At 44.8% G+C, this 24,953-nt stretch overlaps 1 protein-coding gene across 3 annotated transcripts in view; it reads right to left on the bottom strand.

Moving 5' to 3' along the window:
- LOC144936736 (coiled-coil domain-containing protein 102A-like) overlaps nt 1-24,953 on the bottom strand; it is a 115,756-nt gene that overhangs the window by 59,417 nt on the left and 31,386 nt on the right. For 2 of the 3 annotated variants that reach the window (XM_078863864.1, XM_078863865.1), the window contains exons 2-4: nt 5,804-6,397; nt 3,522-3,754; nt 1,393-1,501 (exon numbers count right to left, since the gene is read on the bottom strand). In XM_078863864.1, coding sequence (XP_078719990.1) covers nt 1,393-1,501; nt 3,522-3,754; nt 5,804-6,385 — 924 coding nt within the window. In that variant the 5' untranslated portion in view covers nt 6,386-6,397. Of the gene's footprint in view, nt 1-1,392; nt 1,502-3,521; nt 3,755-5,803; nt 6,398-10,558; nt 10,859-24,953 lie in introns of those variants that run through there. The other variant, XM_078863866.1, reaches the window with a different exon arrangement.

Raw genomic sequence — 24,953 nt, 5'->3', positions numbered from 1 at the left:
GATCGATCGATGGCATGAGGTTGTCACATGATCAATTGCTGTCTCATCAAAACGATGATGACCACTGGGCGAGTCCATAACAATGTAAACGTAAGCTTAATGGGTTTGAACGCAGCTCATGAGACTAACCCTGGCTGGACAGTGTTTTCCGCACTTTGGACAGATACACATTGGAGCGTTGCGTAGCATCATTACCGCACAGGCAGTGGTCAAAAATCCCCGCATGAAACCTATTCGTCCGGCAGTCCATGGTAAATGACGTTTACCCTCTGCGGAAGCATCGTGGTGTGGGAACAGCAATGGTGGAGCCAGGATTTTCAGGTAGGGGGGGCAACCCCTCCAGCAATAAAAAATGATAGGAGTTGTTAGTAAGTAAGGACTTGCCCCTTGCTTTTTATTCGACGCGTGTGTGGCGATGGCGCAGCCATCGATCGAGGGTCGAATTCGAACCGCGTTGTGTGATCGGCATCGCGCTCGCTGAAGGTGTTGATGCCTTCAGGGAAGTCGTGGACTGTGTACGCAACTGCGCACAATTCTGAGTCACTTATAACTGCTTTGCCGTTACTTATTGCCAATTATGGACTCAGACTATTGTCCTATCGTCTCATAGAGTCCCTGGCACATGATAATATGCTACACAGTGACAGTGGGGGTCGCAACATGCCGATTTATTACTAATAAACCCCAATGATCCGATCGCAATTAAGGATTTCGATCGGGTCATTGGGAGGGCACGTGCCACTCCACCCCCCCCTACTGGCTCCGCCAGTGGGGAAGAGAAACCTTGGCATGGTGCTCTGAGAAGTAACAGTATGACTTTGACCACTGCGCATGAGTAATACCTGCACGGCACAATCTGCCAACAGTGGAGACATTTGCTGACCCACCGTGATACGAATGTTGTGATGCTCAATTGAACCAAAGTGGGTGCGAGGCATAACGATTCAAAGCAACATTTGCAACCAACCACAAGAGGTTTGTTTTGGGTTAGATTCCGTAAATATATCGATGTGTCGTTAAACCCACCACCACCCGACACAGCCAACTAGTAAGGTTTGTCACGTAAACAGGACGTGCCAATTCGTCACTAGTACAGGTGTGTTGGAGAGCCAAGCCACAACATTTACAACATTTACAATTGTGGCTTGGCTCTCCCACACACCGGTGTGCTGTACTAATACGGAATTGGCATGTTCTGTTTACGTGACAACCCTTACCAATTGGCTGTGTCGGGTGGTGGCGGGTTTAACGGCACGTTTATATATTTACGCGATATAACCCAAAATTATAAATTTACGTGATCTAACCCCCAAAAAAACCTGTATTATGGATGATATTGGTCGCGAAAGCCGACGTGTTCGTTTACAACCAGGTTGGACATCTGGACCTTACCTGCTTGAGAGCCTCTTGCTTGGACTTGTTGAGCTCCTCGTTTTTGAGCCTCCACTGCAACACCTCGGCCTCCAACTTTTCTATCGTCTTCGTGAGCTCAGACTTGTCTCTGCAAGGCGGCACAGAGGAGAGACCAACCCTCTTATTGGTTGCGCATTAAACGTCTCTCGCACGAAGCCATCGGCAGCGTTCTCAAGTGTACGATTGCTGCAGATGGAAAGCGTTTTTATATCACGGTGTCTTTAAGACTATTTTAGATTACGATTATCTAAGGAAAGCTTCCGTGAGTCTCAAAAAGGTGCTTTACAGGCAGATAACACTTGGAATATTTGGAGTATTACATTCATTTTGGCACGCTTGCAGAAGGCAGGAAACCTGACTGCAGGGATAAATGAGACAAACTGAATGCGCCCGCAAGGCCACGGGTAAAGGCGGAGCCCTGTAAATGCTCTCACCACTGGTGGTGGAAGGGCCTCCGTTTGAAGGAGCTCTGGAGCACTCCTACACGCTGGCCAAAACATCTCCAAAGAGTTTCGATTTAAAGCTTCTTTCGTGACTGCAGGGATTCATCTTCTTGGTTATTTCGGTAAAGTCACGTAGAAGGAAAGTAATAAAATAATAAAAATAAAACATAATAAAATAATTCTCACGACGTTTCGGCCACAACGCAAGCAGCCGTCCTCAGGTTATTACTTCCCTTCTACGTGACTTTATGGAAAGAACCAAGAAGATCTCCAAAGAGGTTAGAGTCATCACCCTTTACCCATTTATTACTGTCGGGTGGACATGGGGGGGTAGGAAATGTAATCAACTTGCCCAGTGTTTCAACCGCCGCGCCGGGAGATCAACCTGCGACCTCTGCATTGCCCGGCGAGCGAAGCATGACATAAACTGCAGTGTCCCAGCCTGCTGTGCCGACACGTAAATGAACGTGGCGGTGCTGTAGCGGATGTCACACGCGTCGACGGCTGCGTCCTCTGGGTGATCAGCCCACCCCCCACATTGCTTAGTGTCTGGCTCAGAGGCCCCGTGTCACCACAACATACAGCAGTGGTTGCTTGGCCAACAGAGACGTACCTTCAAATTTGTCTTAAATGCCACGTTCCAAAAATCAATACTTAATTTGGGAACTCATCTTCACGTCTGATGTTTCTCAAGGATGGAAAATATATTGGAGCATGTATGTCGCAGTTTATAATCTATACCATGCCAGTTTATTCTCGATAAGCAATTAGATGTCTTACTCGGAAAGTATTAACGTAATTGTTTCTGAAATATGCTTTGAATGGCTTCATATTGTAGAGTTTCTCATTGTTAGGCAGTATTTTTAGATCTTACTCCTGCCAAAATCTGTATGAAGAAATTTGTATTTATGCTTCTTCACTTTTCATTCCACATGTATTTTGTTTATCCCTGGTACGTTATGATGGGTTTGGTGTTTAAATTTTTTAAAGTATTTTTTTCTGTTCTTGTTTCTCAACCTATATCTCCCCTGAAAATACACCTTGAGTCTCAAAGGGATTTCACACGTTGCTGCACGGTCACGAGTCATGTCAAGAGTATCACCACCGTACACGGTGGTCCCGATGTCTTGTAACATCCATTTAATTATCTGGAAACGTAACATTTTTCAAGTGAAGTTGATTTAAAACATAAATGAATATGCAAAGGGGAAAAACCATGTTTGAGGGTCAATTGATCTGGGGTCACGAGATATCTGGACCACTCTGTACATTAAATATGGCGACATCTCGTGGTACGACATGGATCCTCCGTTCGGCATATGAGTTAATTATATACGTAAAAAACACTGACTAATTATGACACATAATTGTGACCTTACAGCTGTGGATGGTAACCCGTTGATGAATTTGTATAATGTTATGGAGGCTGAGTCCCTATTTGCCACATGACTCTCTGCTAAAAATGTACTTTACAGTACATCTCTACAAAAGTGACCCCCATGTTACAGACAGACAGACACGTGGACAGGCAGGCAGACAGAGCTCATGCCTCAATGCTTTCCATCTTAGTGGTAAATAGAGGGGAGGGGGGTGATGGGTTACATGAACACAGCACTAATGCATTCGCCCTTGCGTTTGGGGATTGTTTTTGTCCCCGACACTCACTCGCGCTCCTTGAGCAGCGTCTTCAGGGACTCGTCGAGGCGCAGCCGCAGCACCGTGGCCCTGGCCAGCTCCTCCTCCACGGCCGAGGCCACCGCCGCCTCCTGGCAGCGCCCCGCCGGCCCGGCGCGACGCCGGTAGTTCCCCGCGTCGCGCCGCTTTTCCCGCTGCTCCGCCGGGCTCCCCGTGCCGCCGCCGCCACCACCTCCCGGAGCCTCCTCGACGAGCATCGTGTCCTGCGCGCATTTTGGAAGAGGACCGGCGTCACTGGCCGAGGTGGCCCCAGACAATGGTCGCGCGGTGCCTCTGTGGCTTTTTGGTGGCTTTGTGGATGATGGGGCGCCGTGGCGTAGCGGTTAGCGCGGCCGCTGAGCAACGAAGCCGGCGGCTCGTGTTCGATTCCCGCTCACGGCCAACATCGGCGACGATTATCTGAACCGGTCCTGGGACTCCCCTCTAGGTCGACTCAGCCTCAAATGGGTATCTGGTGCAGTGTGCAAGCCTCGCCACTAGGGAGACGTGCCGGCCTTCACGGGTGCTACAGAACTTGCCCCAACAGTCTGTTCAAGGCTATAGGGGGGATCTTTGACTTTGTGTGGAGTGGTAGTGAAGTGATTAGCGCACTGCAAACTCGGTGACCTAAGTTCACTTGCCAGACAAGGCGAACATCAGTATCGGGTCAGATATGGACTGGCCCCGGACATCTCCGAGGTTGACTCAGCCACAAATGAGTAGTACTCGGTGTTACCTTGAAACATCAGCATTGGGGAGAAAAAGGCAGCTGGGTGTGGTGCTGGACAAACAGCCTCCTCATGTACATGTCCCAGCCTTCGTTGGTTCTCGCAAATATAACTTTCCCCAAAGTCTATGTAGGCTATATTGATATTAGAATTTGGTGTCTGTATGTGTGGTGTGTGCTTGCGTGGTGGGAAGTAGTGGTGCAATGGTTGGTGGCGCACTGCACTGCAAACAAAAACACACCTTTTGATTCCGAACTATATATACAATCATTGGTAAGCTTTCTCTGTACCTATCGTAAACATCCGTGAAGTTGACAAATAATTACTTTGCGGAGTGCATAACCATCAATCCCTGGTCACACAGTTGTGGCTGTGCGTGGTTCTGCCCATAACACCCCTTGTGTGTGTGGTGGCAGCCTTCATAGCTGCTCGCTCGCTCGCAAACATCAGTAGGCTAAACGGGGATCCGTAGCGCTGCTCTGGGTAGGGGCTGTCCCTGGACTGGGCTGGACTGGGCTATTGGCAGGTGTTGTGGTTGAAAGTCAAAAAAAGTGCTGTTCTTTAATTGGCGCTGGTGGCATATTGGCAGTTAGAAAAAAAAGACTAAAAACAGCCCCCGCACAGGTGCCATGCTTCGATAGAGGCATTGTTCAACAGATGTCTGCCTCGGCTTATAATTGGTGACTTTTCTCTACGCTTGTAGAAGACGTGAATATAATCGCGCCGTTGCGTGGAGGGATGACGGCCAATAGTCAACGATGACGACGGGAGTGGCAAGCCAAGAAACGGAACTTGTGCCGGCTGGAGCACATCGACTGATAGGATGGAGTGATGAAAAGAAAAAGAAGCTCGTGCATGGAGGCCCATTGGGTATTGACAAGGCGGAACTGTGAGAAATTGTGTCGGTTACGGGGAGATTTCATTCAGCAGTGGATTGATCACGACGGCTGAAGATGATGGGATGAGAAACTCTGATGGGCAAAAAAACCGAGAAGATAAACTTGGCTACTGGACATTTTCTAAGAAATGTAACTATATTGGTAATGGAAGAGCAACTAATTGAATAACATTCAGTAGTTGAGGTATCGCAAATGCCTTGTTTGGATCAAAGTACTGTAAAAGTGGGAGTTGGGTGGATTGAAGCTGCCAAGGAGTGGATGAGAATGGCCCCAAAGTGACGCGGCCTTCGGAATTGGACGGAGAATGGTGGAGTTTTCTGTGTTCGTGATATACACGAGATGATAACGTACACATTCAACGACGAAGTTAGAATTCTGGCCGAGGATAACTCGGCCCATAATCCGTGAGCGATTAAACGAGAAGTCGGTGGGAACAGTCCCATTGGTGACTGGCACCTGCCACTGTCTCAGGACTCCCATTGGAGAAGAACCTCCCGATGCTCATTTGACTAAAGGGGGCAACACTTTGACTTGACGTACATCTTGTGATAAACAACTTTAAACGCCTCACTTTCCGCTCGGTGAAGGACGCGCGTGTTCATCGCCTGCGATCACGATGCGTGTAGTTTGACCGACGGCCACTTGCCTTGCTGCTGGGTAGCGCCACCGGGCGTTTGCCTGGTTCCGTGTCTCGAACAGGCTCCTGCTCCGGGCTGCTCATCCTCTCCACCTCGTTGCCAGCTCTGTTAACATCTCCGGGGTCTCTCTCAGCATCACCCGCCTCACGATCATCATCGTCGTCGTCATTCAGATCTTCCTGTTGCCGCTCCCCTTCTTCGTCATCCTCATCGTCGACATCTTTCCCGTCACGCGCGTCGTCCCCCTCGTCCCCCTCCTCGCCCCGTCGTTCCGTCTCGGCTCGCGGCGCGCCGGCCTCGCGGACGATCCGGGCGTTGTCGGCGCTCATCCCGCGCCTCTCGCGCCGCGCCTCCGCCAGCTCGGCCGTTGCCCCCTCGAGCCGCTCGCGCAGGGCGCGCGCCTCCTCACGCGCGCGGTTGCGCTCGGCGCGCACCTTGGCCCACTTCTCGCGCCAGCTCGCCGTGCAGTCTGACCACCAGCGCATGGTCTTCTCCAGCTGCAGCGCCCGCGTGCGCGCCTCCTCCAGCTCGCGCAGCCGCAGCAGCTCCTCGCGGCCGCCGCGAGCCAAGGCCCAGTCGCCGTCCTCCATCACCGACAGCTCCTTTATACGAGGGGGGGAGCGGGGGAGAGACAAACTTTTTGGGTCATTTTCAGGAGGGGGGTCACCGTTCTTTCTTGTGGATCTCTCAACATTTTTCTGTCGACTGTTCAGATTGTATCGTCGTTGTGCACTTACTTGTCACGTTAATTGGCCACTTCATTGCCATCGTCGTTGTTGTAGTCGTCAAGTCATCGTCATTTGTATTCACCAGCCATGATTGTATCCACTACAGGATTAAGGGCTCCCCAGGCCATCGCCCTCCCTCACGACAGTCCATCTATCCGCTTTCATCTCTCTCCAGTGGACGTCTTCTCAGGTGCATACCTGTCAACCCCTTATCAGTGCCCTACCTTATTACAGACCAATTAAGACCTTATTGCTCACCCCGTGTCCTTATAAACCTCAAAGTTCAGCATAGAAAGTCACATCGCAAGGGAGAAACACAAACAAATACACCAAACAAAAATGTGTTGCCAATATTCAAACGGCTGTCCGCCGTATGGACTTGAAAACTCAATTTCCCTGTACGAGAATACGGGTAAACCGTTTGAGTTGACAGGTATACAGGCGTGTCAACCCCTTTGGCTGCCACTCTGCCACTGGCCTCCCATCTCCTTTGCTGCAACAGGTCCTGTCCATGTTTCTATCCTGCCTATCATCATCGCCATTTTCAAAATCACTACAATGATTCGCCATTTGCTCCCGGTGACGTGGTTTCAATTAATGGCCATGCAACCTGTTGCCAATCGGTATCTCAACTTGGTCTGTGCCTCTCCTAACTGACCTAGAATTCATAAAATGTCAAAATGCCTCAAGGCGATGTACGTATGTTAAACTTATTTTGCACTGTACGTAGCTAACCGTGCTAATCGGAGGTGTGGGGGTAGGAAAATAAACTAAACACAAAAAGTAGTTCTAAAGAAAGTATTTGTCAATCAATGTGTCAACAATAGCACTGGGTTTACAATGCTATAGAGGAGCATGAATCTGGTCCGTGATGATGTGGAGGGACCAATGTTATACATCCTAATATCCGTGGGGTAATCTGCAATTTTACGTCACTCAACCACGGGAAACAAGTCAAGGACAACAATCACAAAAAATAGGATGAATTTTCCGCGCGACTCCTATTATTTGTGAATTTTTTTTTAGATAATAGGAAACCGACCCACAGACAAAGATTGGAAACCCCTCAGAAAATTGCATACAATAGGAAAAATAGAGCGGCAGAGAAGAGGGGGTTTTGTCAGACCCTACAGCTCTTGTGGATTAATAGCATCCGTGGATAAGAGGAGTTCTGTACGTTTGCTAAAAGCAGCTGCCCACCAACATGTAAGGCCAATCATGGAACTCATCAGCTTATTTGTGAAAGCGTAAATATATAGACACATTATGAGTATATGTACATGTGTATGTACTTCATATATTTCATACATGTGTATATATACTTGTGATGCATTTTTTATGTACCAATGCACAGTGTAGCTATATAAATGTATTCATATGAAAGATATACTGTGAGATATTTATTGAATTTGTGAGTTTATGTGTTGTCTTATTTATAGAGCATGCATCTATAATGTTACTGGTTGTTAATTCAGCCAGTTGCAAAACTGCTTGCTATATTTGTCCAGCAGGCATATATTATGTAGGTGTGCTTTTCAGTGTCTCATTTTATTTTTGTTGCAGGACCGGTAGATTAACAACTACAAGCCAAACCTTGATGTCCCCGTGTATTTGGCATGAGGATACCTAATAGACAAGGGAGTTTTTAACAAATAGCTAGATCACTCCCAGATCATCGTTTTTGTCTTATCTGGTATTGATTTATAACAATTATCATATTTTGCTACTGGCAAAGGAGCTTCCAAAAAAAAAACTTGTTTTATGGATGATATTGTTCGCGAACGCCTACCACGTGTTAAAGTCAAGGACAGAGATTGGGAACGTTGCCATGGCTTTAGTCGTAATGAGGCAGCAGAGTTGCCAGTAATTATTATAAACATTATTTTGTACGCTCATAGTTGTACATGTTATGCAATCTGTTTGTGAGAATACACATTGTGGTTCGAGAACTGCGCATTGAAGCTAATCACCGAGCTTGATCTCTGGCCCAGGCTGACATCGGTGGCCAGTGATATCCGAACCAGTCTTGGGTATCTCATATCTACCAAACCACACTGACCAGCGTGGTGAATTGTGATCATTGTTATGATTATTATGAAATAAATACATGTTTGAGTTATTGATTTTAGTGTGCATCATTTACTTTGCTACTGAAATAACTTTTTGGCATCAGGGTAATAACTGAACGATTTAATATACTTTACATTTTGAATACATTTGTAACCTCATGTAGTTATTGCACACGAGTGTATATAGGTCACTGGCTACACTGCTAATGTTACAAGCAACACTTGGTGTCACGCAGCTGATTTTGGTGAGCCGCTATTCTGCCATCCCTTAAAGCCCTTACCTTCCCCGCGACCAATGGAGTGTGATAAATCCTTCAGGCGGACGTGGATTGACAAAGTGATTGCAAATTATACTTATGGTGATTATTGTAAAGCTTACTTTTCGAGAAAAAAACCCAGAGGCCCATTTTTTGGTATTTAGGCCCCAAAAAATGATGGCCCAGAGCAGTGGCGGCTCCTGCAAAATCTCTCAGGGGGGGCAAATGTCTGGATGATTGATAAGGTCCACCCATGCAATGAATAAATTAACAGCTTAAGCATGTAACGGCAACTTCACTTCTTTAATATGAAAAATAAAGTGACTCTTACAATACATCTTGTTTGTTTATATACTCACTATTAAAACAAACCACTCAAGTTTATTTTATTAAAGATTCCACTAGGTGGCGATACATTATATTGTTGGATGAAACGTGCTTATGTATGATGACGTAAGCACGTTAGGGCGAGCCCTCCCGGAAGCCATAGAGAATGCATTGGAGCGCCCGCCGTTCGAAAAAAAACATCTTTGAATGTAAGTCTATGGGGCCACTCTGGGCGATTCTCAGCCGGAGTGAAATCGCCCAAAAAGAGGCGGTACTCCACAGAACGTGACATGACGCTGATTGGACTATATCCAGAGGCTGACAGTGACGGCTAGCGTGACTCTGTGGTTGAATGACATTGGTGGTGCGTCGCCCAATCGCCCTAATGAAGAAACCGCCCCTGGCCCAGAGTCTGGTTGTTTGGTTGGTTTCACTCAGTGGACAGAGCTCGCCTAAAATTCTAAATTACCATTGGAAAACACGTTAAAAAAACAAACAGTGAAGCCTCCATAAAACAAATGATTTTGTGATTATGCGTTGGCAGTGGTGCACAATTGCAAAAAAAAAACTCAACACATTCATAATTAACACTCCTTAAAAGTAAAAGTATACACACTGAATATGTGCGTTATAGCACATATGCTCTGAAAATGTACCACTGTCCTAAACGTCACCTATTTATCAACGAAGACACAAATATATGTAAAAAGCACAATGCCATGTGTGCGCGTGGACAAATCATGAGCATGTCCTGGGGAAGTTTGAGCAGCACGATTTCTTTGTTTTGATGGGTTGTTTTTTAAATCGTCATTTACACATTTGACGTAACCTTTTAAATACTTTTCATGTTATCGACAAACGTGTTGTATTTTTGCTGTTGTTATTCATCCAAAAGGCTTTGGGATCAAACCTCCCTCTCAAGCGATTTGCACCAGGGACTTAAACAAGAAGAAGAAACAAAAATTAACCCGTAAAAACAAAGTTTTTCACTATAAATCCTTTATATGCGTGGCATCGGTTTTATTTTATTATTCATTTCTGTTTTTCTTGAGTAAGAGTTTCATTTTTATCACATTGGTATTTTAAATTAAATATGAAAAAAATTCCTAAAAAGTGGAAAATTTTGGAAAAATAAATTGTCACTCACAACGAGTCTGTGTGCAAAATGTCAGCTCGATTGGATCACGGGAAGTGGGTTAAAAAACGACCGAAAGATTTGCACGGTCGTAAGCGCGCAAGCAAGCAAGCAAGTGAACTTAATATAAAGGATTTAAAAAACCACCCCCCTTCACTTCCGATCTCCCAACAACAGCGATGAGCATGTCTGGGACACGACGATGTGGGCGGGTGTGGGAAAAAAACAACCCAGCGGCACGATATACCGTGAGCACGGTGTCGCTCTGCTGGCACGCGGCAGACCGAGTGGTGGGACAGATGGCGATGCGCGTTAGCTGCACGGAGTGCCCGTCTCCTCCTCCGCACGTGCGGGCGTGTCCACGCGGGCGATCGGCGCCCCCGTGTGCCGTCTGCGCCTTCGGAGATGGAATCCGGTTCATTATTATTATTCAGGATATTTTTTTTTTTCGCCAGCGAATTTTTTCTTGTTGTTGTTGCCGAAATCTTAACAGCTTGCGCTCTGTCGCGTTGCGGTTTGTTTTATTCCCCACACTCACACCTACTCCCCCCCCTCTCCTTGTTCAGGGGGCTTCTGCTAAATCCCCGTGGAAAGTTTGATGAGTTGACATCTCGGCTGATGGCCCCTGCAAAGTTTCTCCGCTGGAAACCATCTGAAAATGAAAAACATTAATAATTTAAGCAACCTTTAGCTCCCCCGTTGTGACTGCAAAACATGTTACACGGTCTTACAGATATTTCATTTTGACTATACGTGAACATGAATCATTTTGCCCGTGTTAAAAACCTCTAATATTCGGTAGATTATATCCCATTCCACTGTTACTGTTGGGTTTTATCTTTTAAATATAGTAAAAGTTGTTTCCTTTATGAATTGATAATTAAGCAAAATGTATGCCTTTGTATTTAATGCAATATACCAGTGTTATGCCTACAGAGTGTACGAATATACTGCAGCACCATTCCATAGTCTTAATTGGTACAATTACTGTTATTCTGCACTTCTCCAGGTGATGCCTCTTACTCAAGAACAATGCAATTAGAGGCCCAGTACAGTAGATGTTTTTTTTGTGTGTGGCTCAGGTATACGGGCAAAGCCTCATTAATAATCAATCGCAAATTGTGTGCCGTTACATTCCAAGACTTCTACTCCAAGCCATTAAATAACTAAACGACTCTGCATGACGCTTTTGCCCGGTTCAGCAGAGGTATAACGATAGGTCGGGGGTGAGGTGCTCGCTTCATCATCTCAACCTGAATCTTTAAAACGTGTTTCAAAAGCGATGCCTCCAGGCTGGCAATCTTCTCACTTCCCCCGGAGCTCAGTCAATCTTAGCCTTGATACCGAACCAAATGCCAATGCCACATCTGGGAGCTCTGGGCTCTGCTGTTTTCCAATGGGAAGCAGTTGCAATCATTTCCTGCCTGAGCCTCATTTGAACTATTCGGGCTCAAACCGCAGGAAGCTCCAGTGAAGGGGCTAAGCCTCCGGGGCTGCCACAAAGCGACACGGCAATGCACAACACAGACAGGTGCGGTCGGTTGACGTCGGTATTTTATTTTTGAAAGTGCCCTTTTCTTGAAATAAATCAAATGAAACGCATTCACACCCACCATTCATTGCACGCGACCGTCGTAGTCACTCGCCAACGTCGTATTGAATGTACGGGCGTGCATAATGTGGCTATTGAAACGTATACACACTGGGTGCAGTTGGCATGCACGCTCCCTCGTACTTATCGCTGTGCAAACTCGACGGCATTTTTTTCGCCTTGGGGACAAATGCGGAAGGCCCAAGCAATTAGCCGCTCGGTGATTTTTGTCAATTTGTAAGAAATGAGAACTCCTAATGGGATAAGAGTCACGCTTTGGCTTTTTCTTTTTTTGGCATCTGGAATTTAGAATAACAGGCAGTGTGTTCGCTCCGAGCTTCGCGGCGATCGCTTTGCTTCAGAGCTCTGCAGGACATGGATGACTGCCCGCAACCACAAATTGCAACAAAGACGGGCATTGTATGGCATGGAGAGGAATTTAATAATGCGCTCATCCAAAAAAAAGCGGCAGATAGGACTTAAATTAGAAGGAAAACTTGTATCTCACCAACTTGCAACAATTAGGGTCCCTGATTTCATTCTTTTATATTACGGGTTATTTTCATAACTTTGTTTAGACATGCTATGCCAATGTGATTGACAGCTTACATACAATGATGAGGTTGCCTTTACGGAGTTTAGCGCTGTTGCATTAAATGCCAGCATTGCAGGATTGCATGAAAAGTAATTTGCCTATGTTCATTTGGTTTGTTTTTGTATCACACCCTCTCCTGAACTCCCTTTAAACCTCAATTTATACCTTTGTAGAAAAAAATTGACTGACAAGCTTGGAACTAAAGGTTTAGGCTGACAAGTGAAAACATCAATATGTAAACATCTAAGTCAAATTGCTTGCATCATGCTCAAATAGGTTACTGGACAAAAAAAAATTGTGAACAACTTTTAACACAGGAAATGCTTTTCTGTACTTTAGAAGGGAATGTGTAGCAGGATTAATTAGATTGCTAAATGTGACAAGGTCAGATTTGTGAACCTCTATAGAAAATCAAAGTTCCTCCATGCAGTATTTCTGCCACTACATGTGAGTGGTTAATTGCAATGGTGGTAATGTAACGGTCGGATATGCGCTGATGCCTAGTGTATTTCTAATCGTTCAAAAACGCATCTGCACAGTAAAACATATTTATTTATCTATGCTCTCTGGATCTGAGTGCTTGTGATATTTGTTAACATAGCACTGGTCAACACACTTTTTCTGGCATAAGGTATTCCAACGGTTTTAGGGTAATTTTGGGGTGCTGATTCCAAATCTGGCATCAGTTTTTGTCTATCACATCAGGTTTTTGAGATATCAAATATTGCATTTTCAATAAAAACTGCAGAATAAAATATTAAATAAATGTGGATATCTACATAAAATGATATTATAAACACACTATCCTAAAAATACAGCACCATATTTTAACACTAAAGCAGTCACTGACTCGCAACAACTTGCAATCATAAGTGGCAGAGTTAATTTCGGGTAAAATCAATGAAAATGGGGTATGCCAATAGCATGAAAATGAGATGTGATAGAGCAAATCTGAGATCAGATTTGGAATCAGCACCCTGAAATTAGTCTAAAATAGCTGCAAAAGTCCAGGCCAGAAAAAAACGTTTTTTTTGTTGACCAGTTTAATCAGTCTTGAGACTCAGTAATGTTCTCCTGAATTCATAAATAAATTCATGTTATTGTAATTTTGCTAATCCCTCGGTGTTGGGGTTCAGGGGCTTCATAAAACAGCTGCAAAAGTCCAGGCCAGAATTTTGTTTTTATTACCAGTGTAGTGCTGCATGTTATCGTCGTGCTCAGTTCACTGCAAGGTGACCACTTCTCAATGGCGACATGACCAGTTTCAGTGGTTATCTGAATATTCAATTTAGTTTTCATATGTAGCATGTCTCTCCTTATGCTGAAACTGACATTTTACATTGCCTTTGTATGTACTATATTGTACTCTATTAGTCTGATTGCCAGTCCATCTGACATTAAACTAATTGTTTGGTGATGCTGCATATGAAGTGGTGTCAACAACACTGCCTTAAAAGAATAAAATATATAATTGGTTACATTTTGGGCAATATCTATTCTTCATAGCACATAAACCAATATGAGATTGATCATAGGTTGTATTCTCATTTAATTGCCATCTGCTCCATATTATATATATTTTTTCTGAGCATCCACACAACATGACATTAATATATATTGTACATCGATGTATGGCATATTTTCTCGAAAAAAACATTGAATTTCTTCAAAATGACCACAAAGTTTGGCAGGTAACTTAAATTGTAGGAGCATCATAGTATGCAGAGAATAAAGTAATGATGTGTGTACACACGACACGGCAAGATTTTACAAAGGGACACCCATAACTCTGAATATTAGCTGTACTAACAGTTCACCTGCAGAATGTATGGACTCTCATCATCTATGTTGCAAAGAATGTTTTTGCTGCTGGTAATCCCAATGCTTTTGTCATTCCATGAACATGTTCATACATATGTAATGATTGGTACTATTTGTACTGACACTCTGTTCTCATGGACGCACAACCGAGGAGCGTATGTTACCATTGCTCAATTTTTCATGGCGCTAACCTGGACTCGATTTCAGAGATGCTGTATTGCGTGCATACATCACAAGACACCTGTAAAACCTACATGCCACATTAATACTGGTAGGAACCACCTGGTTCCACCAGCCCACAGGGGATAATTGTGTCCGTCCGTCCGTCCGTCGTGAATCCAAAAATGGGAGGGGTGGGGCTGGGTGGAGAGGGGAGGTTGGGGAGGGGCTGGGTGGGGAGGGTGGGGAGGGGCTGGGTGAGGAGGGGAGGGTGGGGAGGGGCTGGGTGGGGAGGGTGGGGCTGGGTGGGGGGTGGGAGGCGTGGGGCTGGGTGGGGAGGGGCTTGTCACCCCGTAGTGCCCTTATAAAACTCAACGTTTAACCTACTCACGCCGGCTTGTGCCCGCCCTCACAGTCGGGCATATTTGCGGAATACACCACGCCGCCGTTGACCCTGCAGGCCATTGACCGAGCAACCCAACGTTCCTACCAGCTCCCTCCGCAGGAATGTGTTACACGAGCAACGCTTAATGATACCATTATCTGTTTGTACTCGAGTAAGTGCATTAATTTGCTCTATTACTGTCTAGGTTTTAGAGGTTGTGTTGGAACAGCTCTGTGTTGTCAGGTTGTACTGCGTGCTGTACAGCATGATGTCTGACGTTTAAAACTACGTGCTGGGCGCTTCTGGAGACAAATTATTTTTAGTGGTTGTGATGATTAAGTTACTACACAAGCACCCAGCACGTGGGATGAAAAGTCGGACGTCATGCCGAACAACACGTGTCACATCCCGATAACACATCAGAGAGCTGTACGTTAGCTGTAGGCATGCTCAACCATTTTATGATGTACTAGAAGGTTTTGGCAGAGGGCCTACGGCCTACTCCAGCTCTAACAAAAACTTGTTGATAAAGTCTATTCCAGATCATGAAGCCGCGTGCATCGCTGCTGTCGTATCAGTGAGTGTTTACTCACTTTATCACTGAGGAATGGTCTGCAAACACAATTCTAATCTCAACGTTCCTGATAGAGGTGGCAAATACTCAATTTAACACGTAGGCTTTCGCGACCAGTATTATTCATAATAAAGATTTTTTTGGGGTTAGAACACCAAAGGAACATTAAATTATCCCAAACACAGCTGTCAGCAGTGGCAGAGCATGCTTGCCAACAAGGACATTCAATTGATTTTGATAACGTTGAAGTGTTATGCAGAACGAATTATTACTGGCCAAGATTAGTTAAATAATCAGTTGAAATTGAGAATAATTCAAATGATTTCAACCGCTGTGATCGCTATAGACTCAGCGTAGCCTGGAAGCGTATTTTTAAGTAATACACAACACATATTGCAATTCCTTACAGGTGAGTCACATGCTAAGTGGTTGATTACTGATCTATTACATAATTGCATACACCCCTACCGCCGCCTCTGATCTCGAATCCTGATGGGGTTCAACAATGATGACATCATCCTGCACTATTTAAGACTGGAAGCAGGTGGACGGCTCCACCGTTCTGGCAAATCGCCCGAAGATGCTGGATATAATTTCCAGGGAAAACGGCGTGCTCAAATGGCAAATGTTTGTGGAATCACTTTTCAACAGTACTCTTTAAATCCGGCACAATGGCTTATGCATGACAATACTATATCCACAAAGCTGTGTCTTCAACAACAAAAATAACCGGAATTCCAGAATGCTTTGTTTGTCAAGATGACATTGCCATGCTTCTACACATTCTGCACACATTCTCATGATGGCCATGGGCTCAAAAGAGCCGAGATTGTGGAATGTTTTATTTGGACAACAGACAACAAGGCATAATATAGGTTTTTGGGTTAGTTCGCGTAAATATAAATGCGTCAAAACCAGCCACCACTCGACACCGCCAATAAGTAACGTTTGTCAGGTAAACAAAACACGCCAATTCGTTGCTAGTTCAGCATACCGGTGTGGTGGCAGGCTTAACGACACACTTATATTTACGCGATCTAACCCAAACACCTTATGGATAAAATCGGTTGCGAAAGCCCGGGTTTAAACAGACAACAAGTCAGCTGTATATCTACGTAATCCTATTTGGGACTGACAGTTTATATAAATCTGGCTGTTGAATTGCCTTCTCTCTCATGCTAACGTCTCGAATATTGCTCGTGTCTCAACATTTCTAAATATTCCAGTGATAATAAGAGGCAACGATGTTAGGAGCCCAACACATTCGCCATATGAAGCACCTCCCCATATCTGTGAGCACGCTGAAAACAAACCCAGCTGAGACCTGGAATCTCTGCCCATCGCACCGCTCGGCCAATCCTTTAGTATGCACTAGCACATTGTGGATAATGCTCAGCCTCGGGGCAAACAAGCCACACTGAGTCGTCAGACTCTTTTTCGGGAGGGTTCTGCATTTGGGTTTTTATTTTAAGATGTTTTCAGCCAGTTTACGACGAGTGTTTATAATTACACAGGTGGTAGGAAACCGGAGGGGGCAACACTCCATCCCCATACAAATGGAGACAGATGGCGATTAGTCCACTTGCTGTACCGTCTTTTCCTGACGAGCCAGGGTATGGGACCTCGATGTAAACGTAAAGAGAGTTCACGACATCTGTGTGAACCACTAACTCTCGCTACCTCCACAGTTCTGGGTAACAGGCCACGTGCATAGTCATCACTGCCTGGCTTGGTGTGTGAGTGGAGTCTTAGTGGCTTCTTTAAGTCTTGAGTGAAAAGGTAAATGACACCTCTATGTAATGTAATCAATATCCATGGTGCAATACTTTACCGTCCGTGGAATAGTGTGCGTGTTACAAAAGGTTTCAGTTTTGTTGCCAGAAAAAAGGGGAAAAACCTATTCTTGTGTTACAAATTGTTTCATTATTGATAATACCTGTGCTGAAAAAACGCTTTCAAGGTCATTCGCATTGAATTACTGGAATTGGTCTTGTCACTATGAATATAGCAGGTGTTAGATTGGAAAACTGTGAGTGTTTTTAACTCGTTTAGAGTAATCGTAATGCTCGCCTGAAATGGAAAACTGATCCTTGTGCTGTAACCGTTTTACAATTCAGTATACATACAGGGTGGTTCATACGTTAATTGCCCCAAGTGGGCAACATCCAAGCCTTGGATGGCGAAATATCATATGCCCCCTCCCATATAGGACGGCCTTTTAGTGTAATGTCCACCACTGGCTATTATCGTAATCACGTGGTGTAATGCGGCAGTTTCTCTGTAAGCAAGCGTTTATATTTTATGGCACATAATGAGTTTTTACACGTTTTCAAATGAACAAAAACACAAGTTTGCCTTAGAAAAAATCTAATTTACCTTTATTAACTTAATAGCTTGCACATGTTTACGAGGGCAGTAGGAAATATTGCTTATATGTAGTTGTACCGCTGTAGCTTGCTAAATTGAGATTCTACGTGGAATTAATTAGGGAGGGGGAACACGCGTTTTAAGATACTTTAATTCCATATCGATTTGAAAATGCAATTATTTTCTTTGCAAGCTGTGCATAGTTAACGGTATCTTTAGAATGCAAGATAACCAGACCCACAACGAATGCATAATTTCTGCTTTAATTGAAAAAAAAAACCTCCTATGTTTCTTGAGTAATGAAAGATGAAAGTACCGGACTCTCTTCGTGGAATGTCCTCATAATGGGCCGATAAATAAATGCAATTTGGACAACAAACACGGGCCCAATTTCTTTCGGGGGTGGGGGGGGGACCGCTTGATTATTCCATAGCATGCGTGCGCATTATTAGCTTCAGTGACAGGACTATGCTAATCACATTCCCGTAATTAAAAGCAGGTGTTTGTATAATAAATCCAAGGATGGAGCATTCAGGGTACATTTAGGTGATTGTGTTCAGCGTTCTTATGAATGTGCTTTATATTAAAGGACATTCTAAATTAATATGATCATATTAAACGAGGGAGGGGGAAGGAAATCGTTTTAAAGTTGAACAGTCAATTTCCCAAGTTTATTATATAAGTCATGCAGGATGAAGAGTATTTGTCGAATATTCTCAACAGTGACTGGCTTTGCAATTTGAAAGCATCGACTACTTTATTGGTGAAAACCTATTAAAGGAAGATCTTAGCACAGCATGCTGCTGCTGCTGCTCATGATAAGTGAAAACAGACTGGCTATAACAGGGATAGATAAATACAATTCTGCCAATTTTTTCCCATTAAAGTCAGAATGCAGCAGACATGAAAGGCATTACGTTTATCCACCCAGCCAGCACCTTGATATGTGCTGCCAAAACACCGAAACGCAATGTTCAATTGAAGAAAATCTTTCTTGGCATCAGACATTTTCAATGAATATCGCTACAAGCTGAAAACGGGAATCCATATTTTTTGGCGTATCACTCTGAACTGTTATATCATCCTTCAAATGTGAATGCTACCAGGTATACGTGAGTGTATATGTGGAGTGTGTGCATATGCATTATTCACATTCCATCCAAAAACGTTTTAAGTCATACTTGAAACATTGCAATAAGCATTGCCATCAACTCTGGGTTCAACAGTTATGCATGCTGAACATACAACCTTTGTTGCCACTTTCTGAATTTAGAAGTCAAAATCATAACTAAAGGTTCACACAAATTAGCTTTGGGGGCTTTACTGACTTGCAAATCGACCGCACTTGCCAAAGCGAGTTGAAAGTTTTCAACAAAACCAATAACAACGTTAAGCATTCTTAATTTTGGAGCTTTCGTGACTGCAGGAATTATTCTTTGGTTCTTTCGGTAAAGTCACGTATAAAGATAAAAGAATAGTATATGCTATTATTTAATTTATTATTTTATCTTTATACGTGACTTTACCGAAAGAACCAAAGAATAACGTAAAGCCTATTTGAAAGCGGTAGTCGTAAACAAAAAAGTTAAGCGTGTGTTGACAAAGTTACTGGCAAGCAGTAGGGATCATGTGGAGGAGGAGGGGGGGGGGGAGACCAGAGGGGATGAGCGAGAGAGCGGAGAAAGCGCATGACGGATGCATTCACAGTTGCACGCCTTTTTCGCAAGACGCTCTTTGCTACCCGCAACTGCGTCGGGTCGCCGGGGGGGGGGGGTGGAGAGAATCGGCCCGGGAAAAGTCGCGGCGGTGTGGGAGAAGAGAAGAGATGAGAGAGAGAGAACGAACAACAAAAAAAACGACATTGTCAAAAAGTTTACCGCTTCATTTTTCATCGATCCCACGGGAGACGGCGTGCGGTCAGTACCGCGGCGCAGATCACACGGATCGCGGGAGGTTGGGAGGAGATGCGCTGCGCGGTGCGGTGGCCGGGCCAGGGAGAGACGCGGGGAGCCGTGGGCCTCGGCCACTGCCGCCACCGTCGCTGCTGCTGTTGTTCCTGATGCTGCTGATGCTGCTGTGCCCGCACGGCCGAATCCCTCCAAGGCACCCCCGCCCGCACTGCTGGCACGCCGGGGGTGGGGGGGGGGGTCGAGTTGGAGGGCGACCTAGGGGTGGTGGTGATGGAGGAGCAGTCGTTATCCTGCTCGTACCCTATTCCCCTCCCAACACCACCACCTCCTCCTCCTGCTGGTGCTGCTTCTTCTTCTCCCCCCCCTTGTTTGTTTTCAGTGGCAGCCTCCCACGCGACCCGACAGGTTGCCTGCAGGAGCAGGACGAACGGGCGATGATGTGCTGGGGGTGCCCTTTGCCTGGCAGTTGAAGGCAGGGGGTGAGAGAGAGAAGCGTGGTGTGTGTGCGCGTTTGAGAGAGAGAGGAGTTAGGTGCTCGCTAACAGCACTTGCTCCAAGTCTGTTTAGGCTATAACGGGGGGGGGGTGGATCTATGTCTTTGTTTTTGAGATCTGAGTGGCGGTGGGGGGGGGGAGTTCAGTGCCGAGAACTGTGGGGATTTAGGAAGTTGTGGCGGCGGTGGTGGTGGTGGGGTTGGGTAGGGCGCAAGAAGGGTGATGGGATTTTGGTGTGGGCCTTGCTGCCCTGGCAACGCATGACCACAGGCAGCTGCGAGGTTCATTGTCCGTGGTGGAGGTCGTTCTCTCCACGGCCACAGCAAATGTGCCTGCCCCATTCAGTGCGCGCTATAACTGTGACAAGCAGATAAACAACCGTGCTGGATTTTTTTTCGATTTAAAGCTTTCGTGACTGCAGGGAATCATCTTCTTGGTTCTTTCGGTAAAGTCACGCAGAAGGGAAACAATAAAACAATAAAAACAAAACATAACAAAATTATTCTCACGACGTTTCGGCCACAACGCAAGCAGCCGTCCTCAGGTGAAGAAGAGAACGGCTGCTTGTGTTGTGGCCGAAACGTCGTGAGAATTATTTTGTTATGTTTTGTTTTTATTATTTTATTGTTTCTCTTCTGCGTGACTTTACCGAAAGAACCAAGAAGATGAACCGTGCTGGACTGTCAAAAAATATATACATTACGGTTTTTCAGTTATCCGGAAAAGATTACAATTTACAGATGTTACATATCTTGAAAACAATATATCTGTAAGTGATCAAAATACAAAAATATGTTTCCGGATTAAAAATATAACCACCGTTTTAATCTTTCAATATATGTAGAATATATATTTATACTTACGCGATCTTACCCAAAAACCTTTTATGAATAATATTGGTTCGCTAAAGTCTACGTGTTAAACTGATGTATAAAACCGACTGCAATATACACTTTGTCGAATTGGCAAGTTACAATACAACTTTACTTGTTTAAAACTATTGGGGTTTGTTTCATCCATATGAAGGCCAGCGCATATCAGTCTTCACTAAAGTGCACCGTTGTTTTCAAACATGTTATTGCTCTGCTTCTTAGCCTTGTTCTTAATGATGCCATCGCCACCTTTCCACAGTTCAATAGAGTGCCGCTGATGCAAGACAAAACGCACGCCATTGTCACTGCATGTACTGAACCTGGCTAAGCACTCCTCTGTGTTGTTTCATTACAGGTCTTGGTTCCAATCCGTGATGTGCTTTGAATTATTGTTTACTCTCCCAGAGCTTCAAAGTGGTGTGTGCCAAGAACGGTATGAGTATTTATTTTATCCGCTAAGATGCCACTCACACTGCTGCAAATGGAATTGTGGATGTTGACATTTCTTATTGTAAAACAAAGCTGGAACTTTGTCAAATAACCACGGGTGCTTCTCCCCTCCTGCTTGCGTCTCTGATTTACCACACGAATATTACTACTGTGGAATTGAACAATGCCGTGTACCTCACATCTCCACAGGCCCCATTCGTGTCCACGTTGCTTTGCATTTTCATTGTTGACACGCACTGCTTGAAGAAAAGTAGTAAACCCATTGGGATTTATGGACTGTATATTCCAAAAAAAAATCTCATCTGGTGCCTTTTGGACATTTGAAATATGTTTTGAGTGGCGATGTGCATGTGTACGTAGTAAACTGGTGTGCGTGCAAAGAAACGGATGCATCCATGGGCATAATACTCAAAAGTTCACACAGATGGGTCTGCAAACCCATTTGCTGTGCTGGACTTCCATGCCCAGGTCACCTAACAGCCCAGTGGAATTTCACCATCTGTACGATCCACAAAACCCGTGCCCCCTAAGTGGTGGAGTACAGGTGTGCTGATCGAAAGTCTTCATTAATGTACCATTTATAATGGACCTTTAATGTAAGTCTTGTATTCGAGCCCCTGCCTAGTAATTCACCAGCAGCCTCAACTTGAAATGCCTGTAGATTATTAGATACACCTGTAGACGAAGATAAAGATCCCCCATATATCTGACACAGGCTGCTGGAGCAAATGCTATGAGCGAACACCCTTGAAGGCTGGCATGGTGCACCAGGTACTGTACTAATTTAAGGCTGAGTTTACCTAGGGGAGGCCCCGATATTCGTCACTCATGTTGGCCGTGAGCGGGAATTGAATTCAGATTGCCGGGTTCGTAGTGCTAACCGCTATGCCATCGCACACACGGGCACGTGCAAATGCAGCCGGAGCAAATAACGAAATCTTCAAACCTATAGGCTGCCCAGACATTACATATTTATACGTGAAACAATCTTAGTGTTCCATCAGCCTCATCGAGTGCCAGCGTGCAAATTAACGCTGTTTGTCTCAGGCAACAGGTGCCACAAAATGTGCTGCACCTGATGGGCAAATGGACCACCTGTGACGATGGCGATCGCAGTTTTTTTGCCAGTTCCGCCCGCCCGCCCGCCCGCCCGCCTTCACGCCGATCACCGTGCTATTTCACACGTTGGACCGGACTGGATGCGGGCCGGGCAGATGGCAGGGGATGCTGGCGATGGAGAGGCTGTCATTAATCAGGGCAACCCTGTTCCCTGCTCATCCTTAGCTCCTCCTGCCCTGGGGTTTGGACAGAGACGGCTCGTTAGCATATCACTCGGCCGAAAACAACTCAATTCCGTTGGGCTCAAGAGGTAGCGTAAGTGCCCTGCGTGATGGCGGAACGCCGTGCGCAGTCAATGCGGGCACGCGCGCGTGATGATGGCCCTGGCGCACGATGGCTGAGTAATAGGAAAAATAGCTGACGGGAGGTGGGAAAAGAAAAAAAAACTACGAAAAAACACTTTATATGTATCAAACGGATGACATTGTAGAAAGAAAGTTTTTTTTAGCAAAAAAAAAACTCGTGTAATTGGGATTGATATATTTTTGTTGTTTTTTTATTGGTTAAATATTACCTCGAATGCGATGGCTTTGCTGTGCCCACGTTGGGCCCTGCTCAGCATGACAGCACTTCCAAGGAAAGTGGTGGCGATCAGAGGTAACGCCTTCACAGCAGCCTGGAATTAAATGTAATTCGGTGTGGTGTGCGTTATCCCCTGCCTATGCGTCAGCTTGAAAGAAGCCGGATTGTTTTGTTTATTAACGCTATCTTGCTTGTTGTTCTAATTTTGACGTGTTGTTACATACACAGTATACACATGCCATATATAATTGCTGTATACCCACAAGCCCTCTTGCATTTCTGCACGCTATCTTCACACCTTTTCTGTCTATACATATTTGTCACGATTTGTTTGAATTGATTAAATATATTTGCTTCATGCAGAGAAGCTGCATCACTCATTTACATTTATTTCCCCCAAAAAGCTTGCAGTTGTTTTCAACACTATTGCTAACATTTAAACATTTCTTGGTCAGTTAGAACTGCTTTTAGATAGTAATTTAAACATCGCAATGTTTCGTTCCAAAGAAGTATGTTTTTTTATTCATAAGTTGGTATAGAATTGCTTATAAGCATTGTCACCTTAGGCAGAGGGAAATGTAACACCCATTTCAAACCTTTTGAAACAGTCTGCCTCAGCAGCAGACCACGCTTTCCCACCCGATGATGGATGCTTGTGTTGCGCCAAAAACGTCGTGATTTATTCTATTTTATACCTACGTGACTTTACCGAAACAACCAAAGAGTATAAAGGTTTACTTATTGTATATTCATGAGTGACAGGCTTGAAACGTGGATTGCTTTCTTTTATGGCCAGGTGAGAGCCCATTGGGATCATACAGAACATACATTTTCAGGGTGGTCTAGCCATTGAGACCACTTTCATTCAATGTAAGACACACTGTTTAACCATTACCACTGTTTGACAGACATTTAAGTTAGATCACTCTTCACTGCAGGAAAAAAATATCACCTGAAAATGCACCCCATCTTGTCACCTGTCAGACTCTAAGTGGGTTCGAGTCTGCTCCGTGACTTGGGTGGGTGACCACCAGGGAGTTTTCGAGGCGTCGTCGGCATGGGGTTCCCTGAGGCTCATAAGGTGCCAGTGCTGTTACACATATTATACCAATTGTGTCAGCTCTGTAAAGTTAACGCCCATTGCCTTTTATTTAATCGGGAAATCCTCAATGAGTATCAAAGTGTGTTTTATTTGTTTTATGTTTGTCTACCAAGGATAGCCTCACTGCGAAGTTTGTTTGCACTAGGAGGGGAAGGGCATAATTGTTATGTACTGTCTAGATTTGAAGCTTTCGTGACTGCGGGAATCCATACTCTGGCTCTTTCGGTAAAGTCACGTCGGTATAAAATAAAAAGATCACGACGTTTCGATTGCAACACAAGCAATCATCATCAGGTGTGAAAACCACAGCAAGAATTGTTTTTTTTGCTGAAGTGGGAGAGAGATGCCGTGGTAAGAGATTATATTGGTACAGTATTTTCAAATGTAGTGATGTACTGCGTACCATAAACCGCATCAGAACAGTAACACGCTGATGCGCAGATCTCTTTCATGAAAGCAAAATCAAAGACATTCAACAGTGCGACTGTGGCCATGCAACGCAAACAATTGGCCATCTAAATTTCGATTTAAAGCTTTCGTGACTGCAGGGATTCATCTTCTTGGTTCTTTCGGTAAAGTCACATAGAAGGGAAGTAATCAAATAATAAAAATAAAACATAATAAAATAATTCTCACGACGTTTCGGCCACAACGCAAGCAGCCGTCCTCGGGTGAAAACGA

The sequence above is a fragment of the Lampetra fluviatilis genome, chromosome 17 (assembly GCF_964198595.1).
Source record: "Lampetra fluviatilis chromosome 17, kcLamFluv1.1, whole genome shotgun sequence".
Taxonomy (NCBI): Eukaryota; Metazoa; Chordata; class Hyperoartia; order Petromyzontiformes; family Petromyzontidae; genus Lampetra; species Lampetra fluviatilis.
This window is presented reverse-complemented; position numbering and strand designations above follow the sequence as displayed.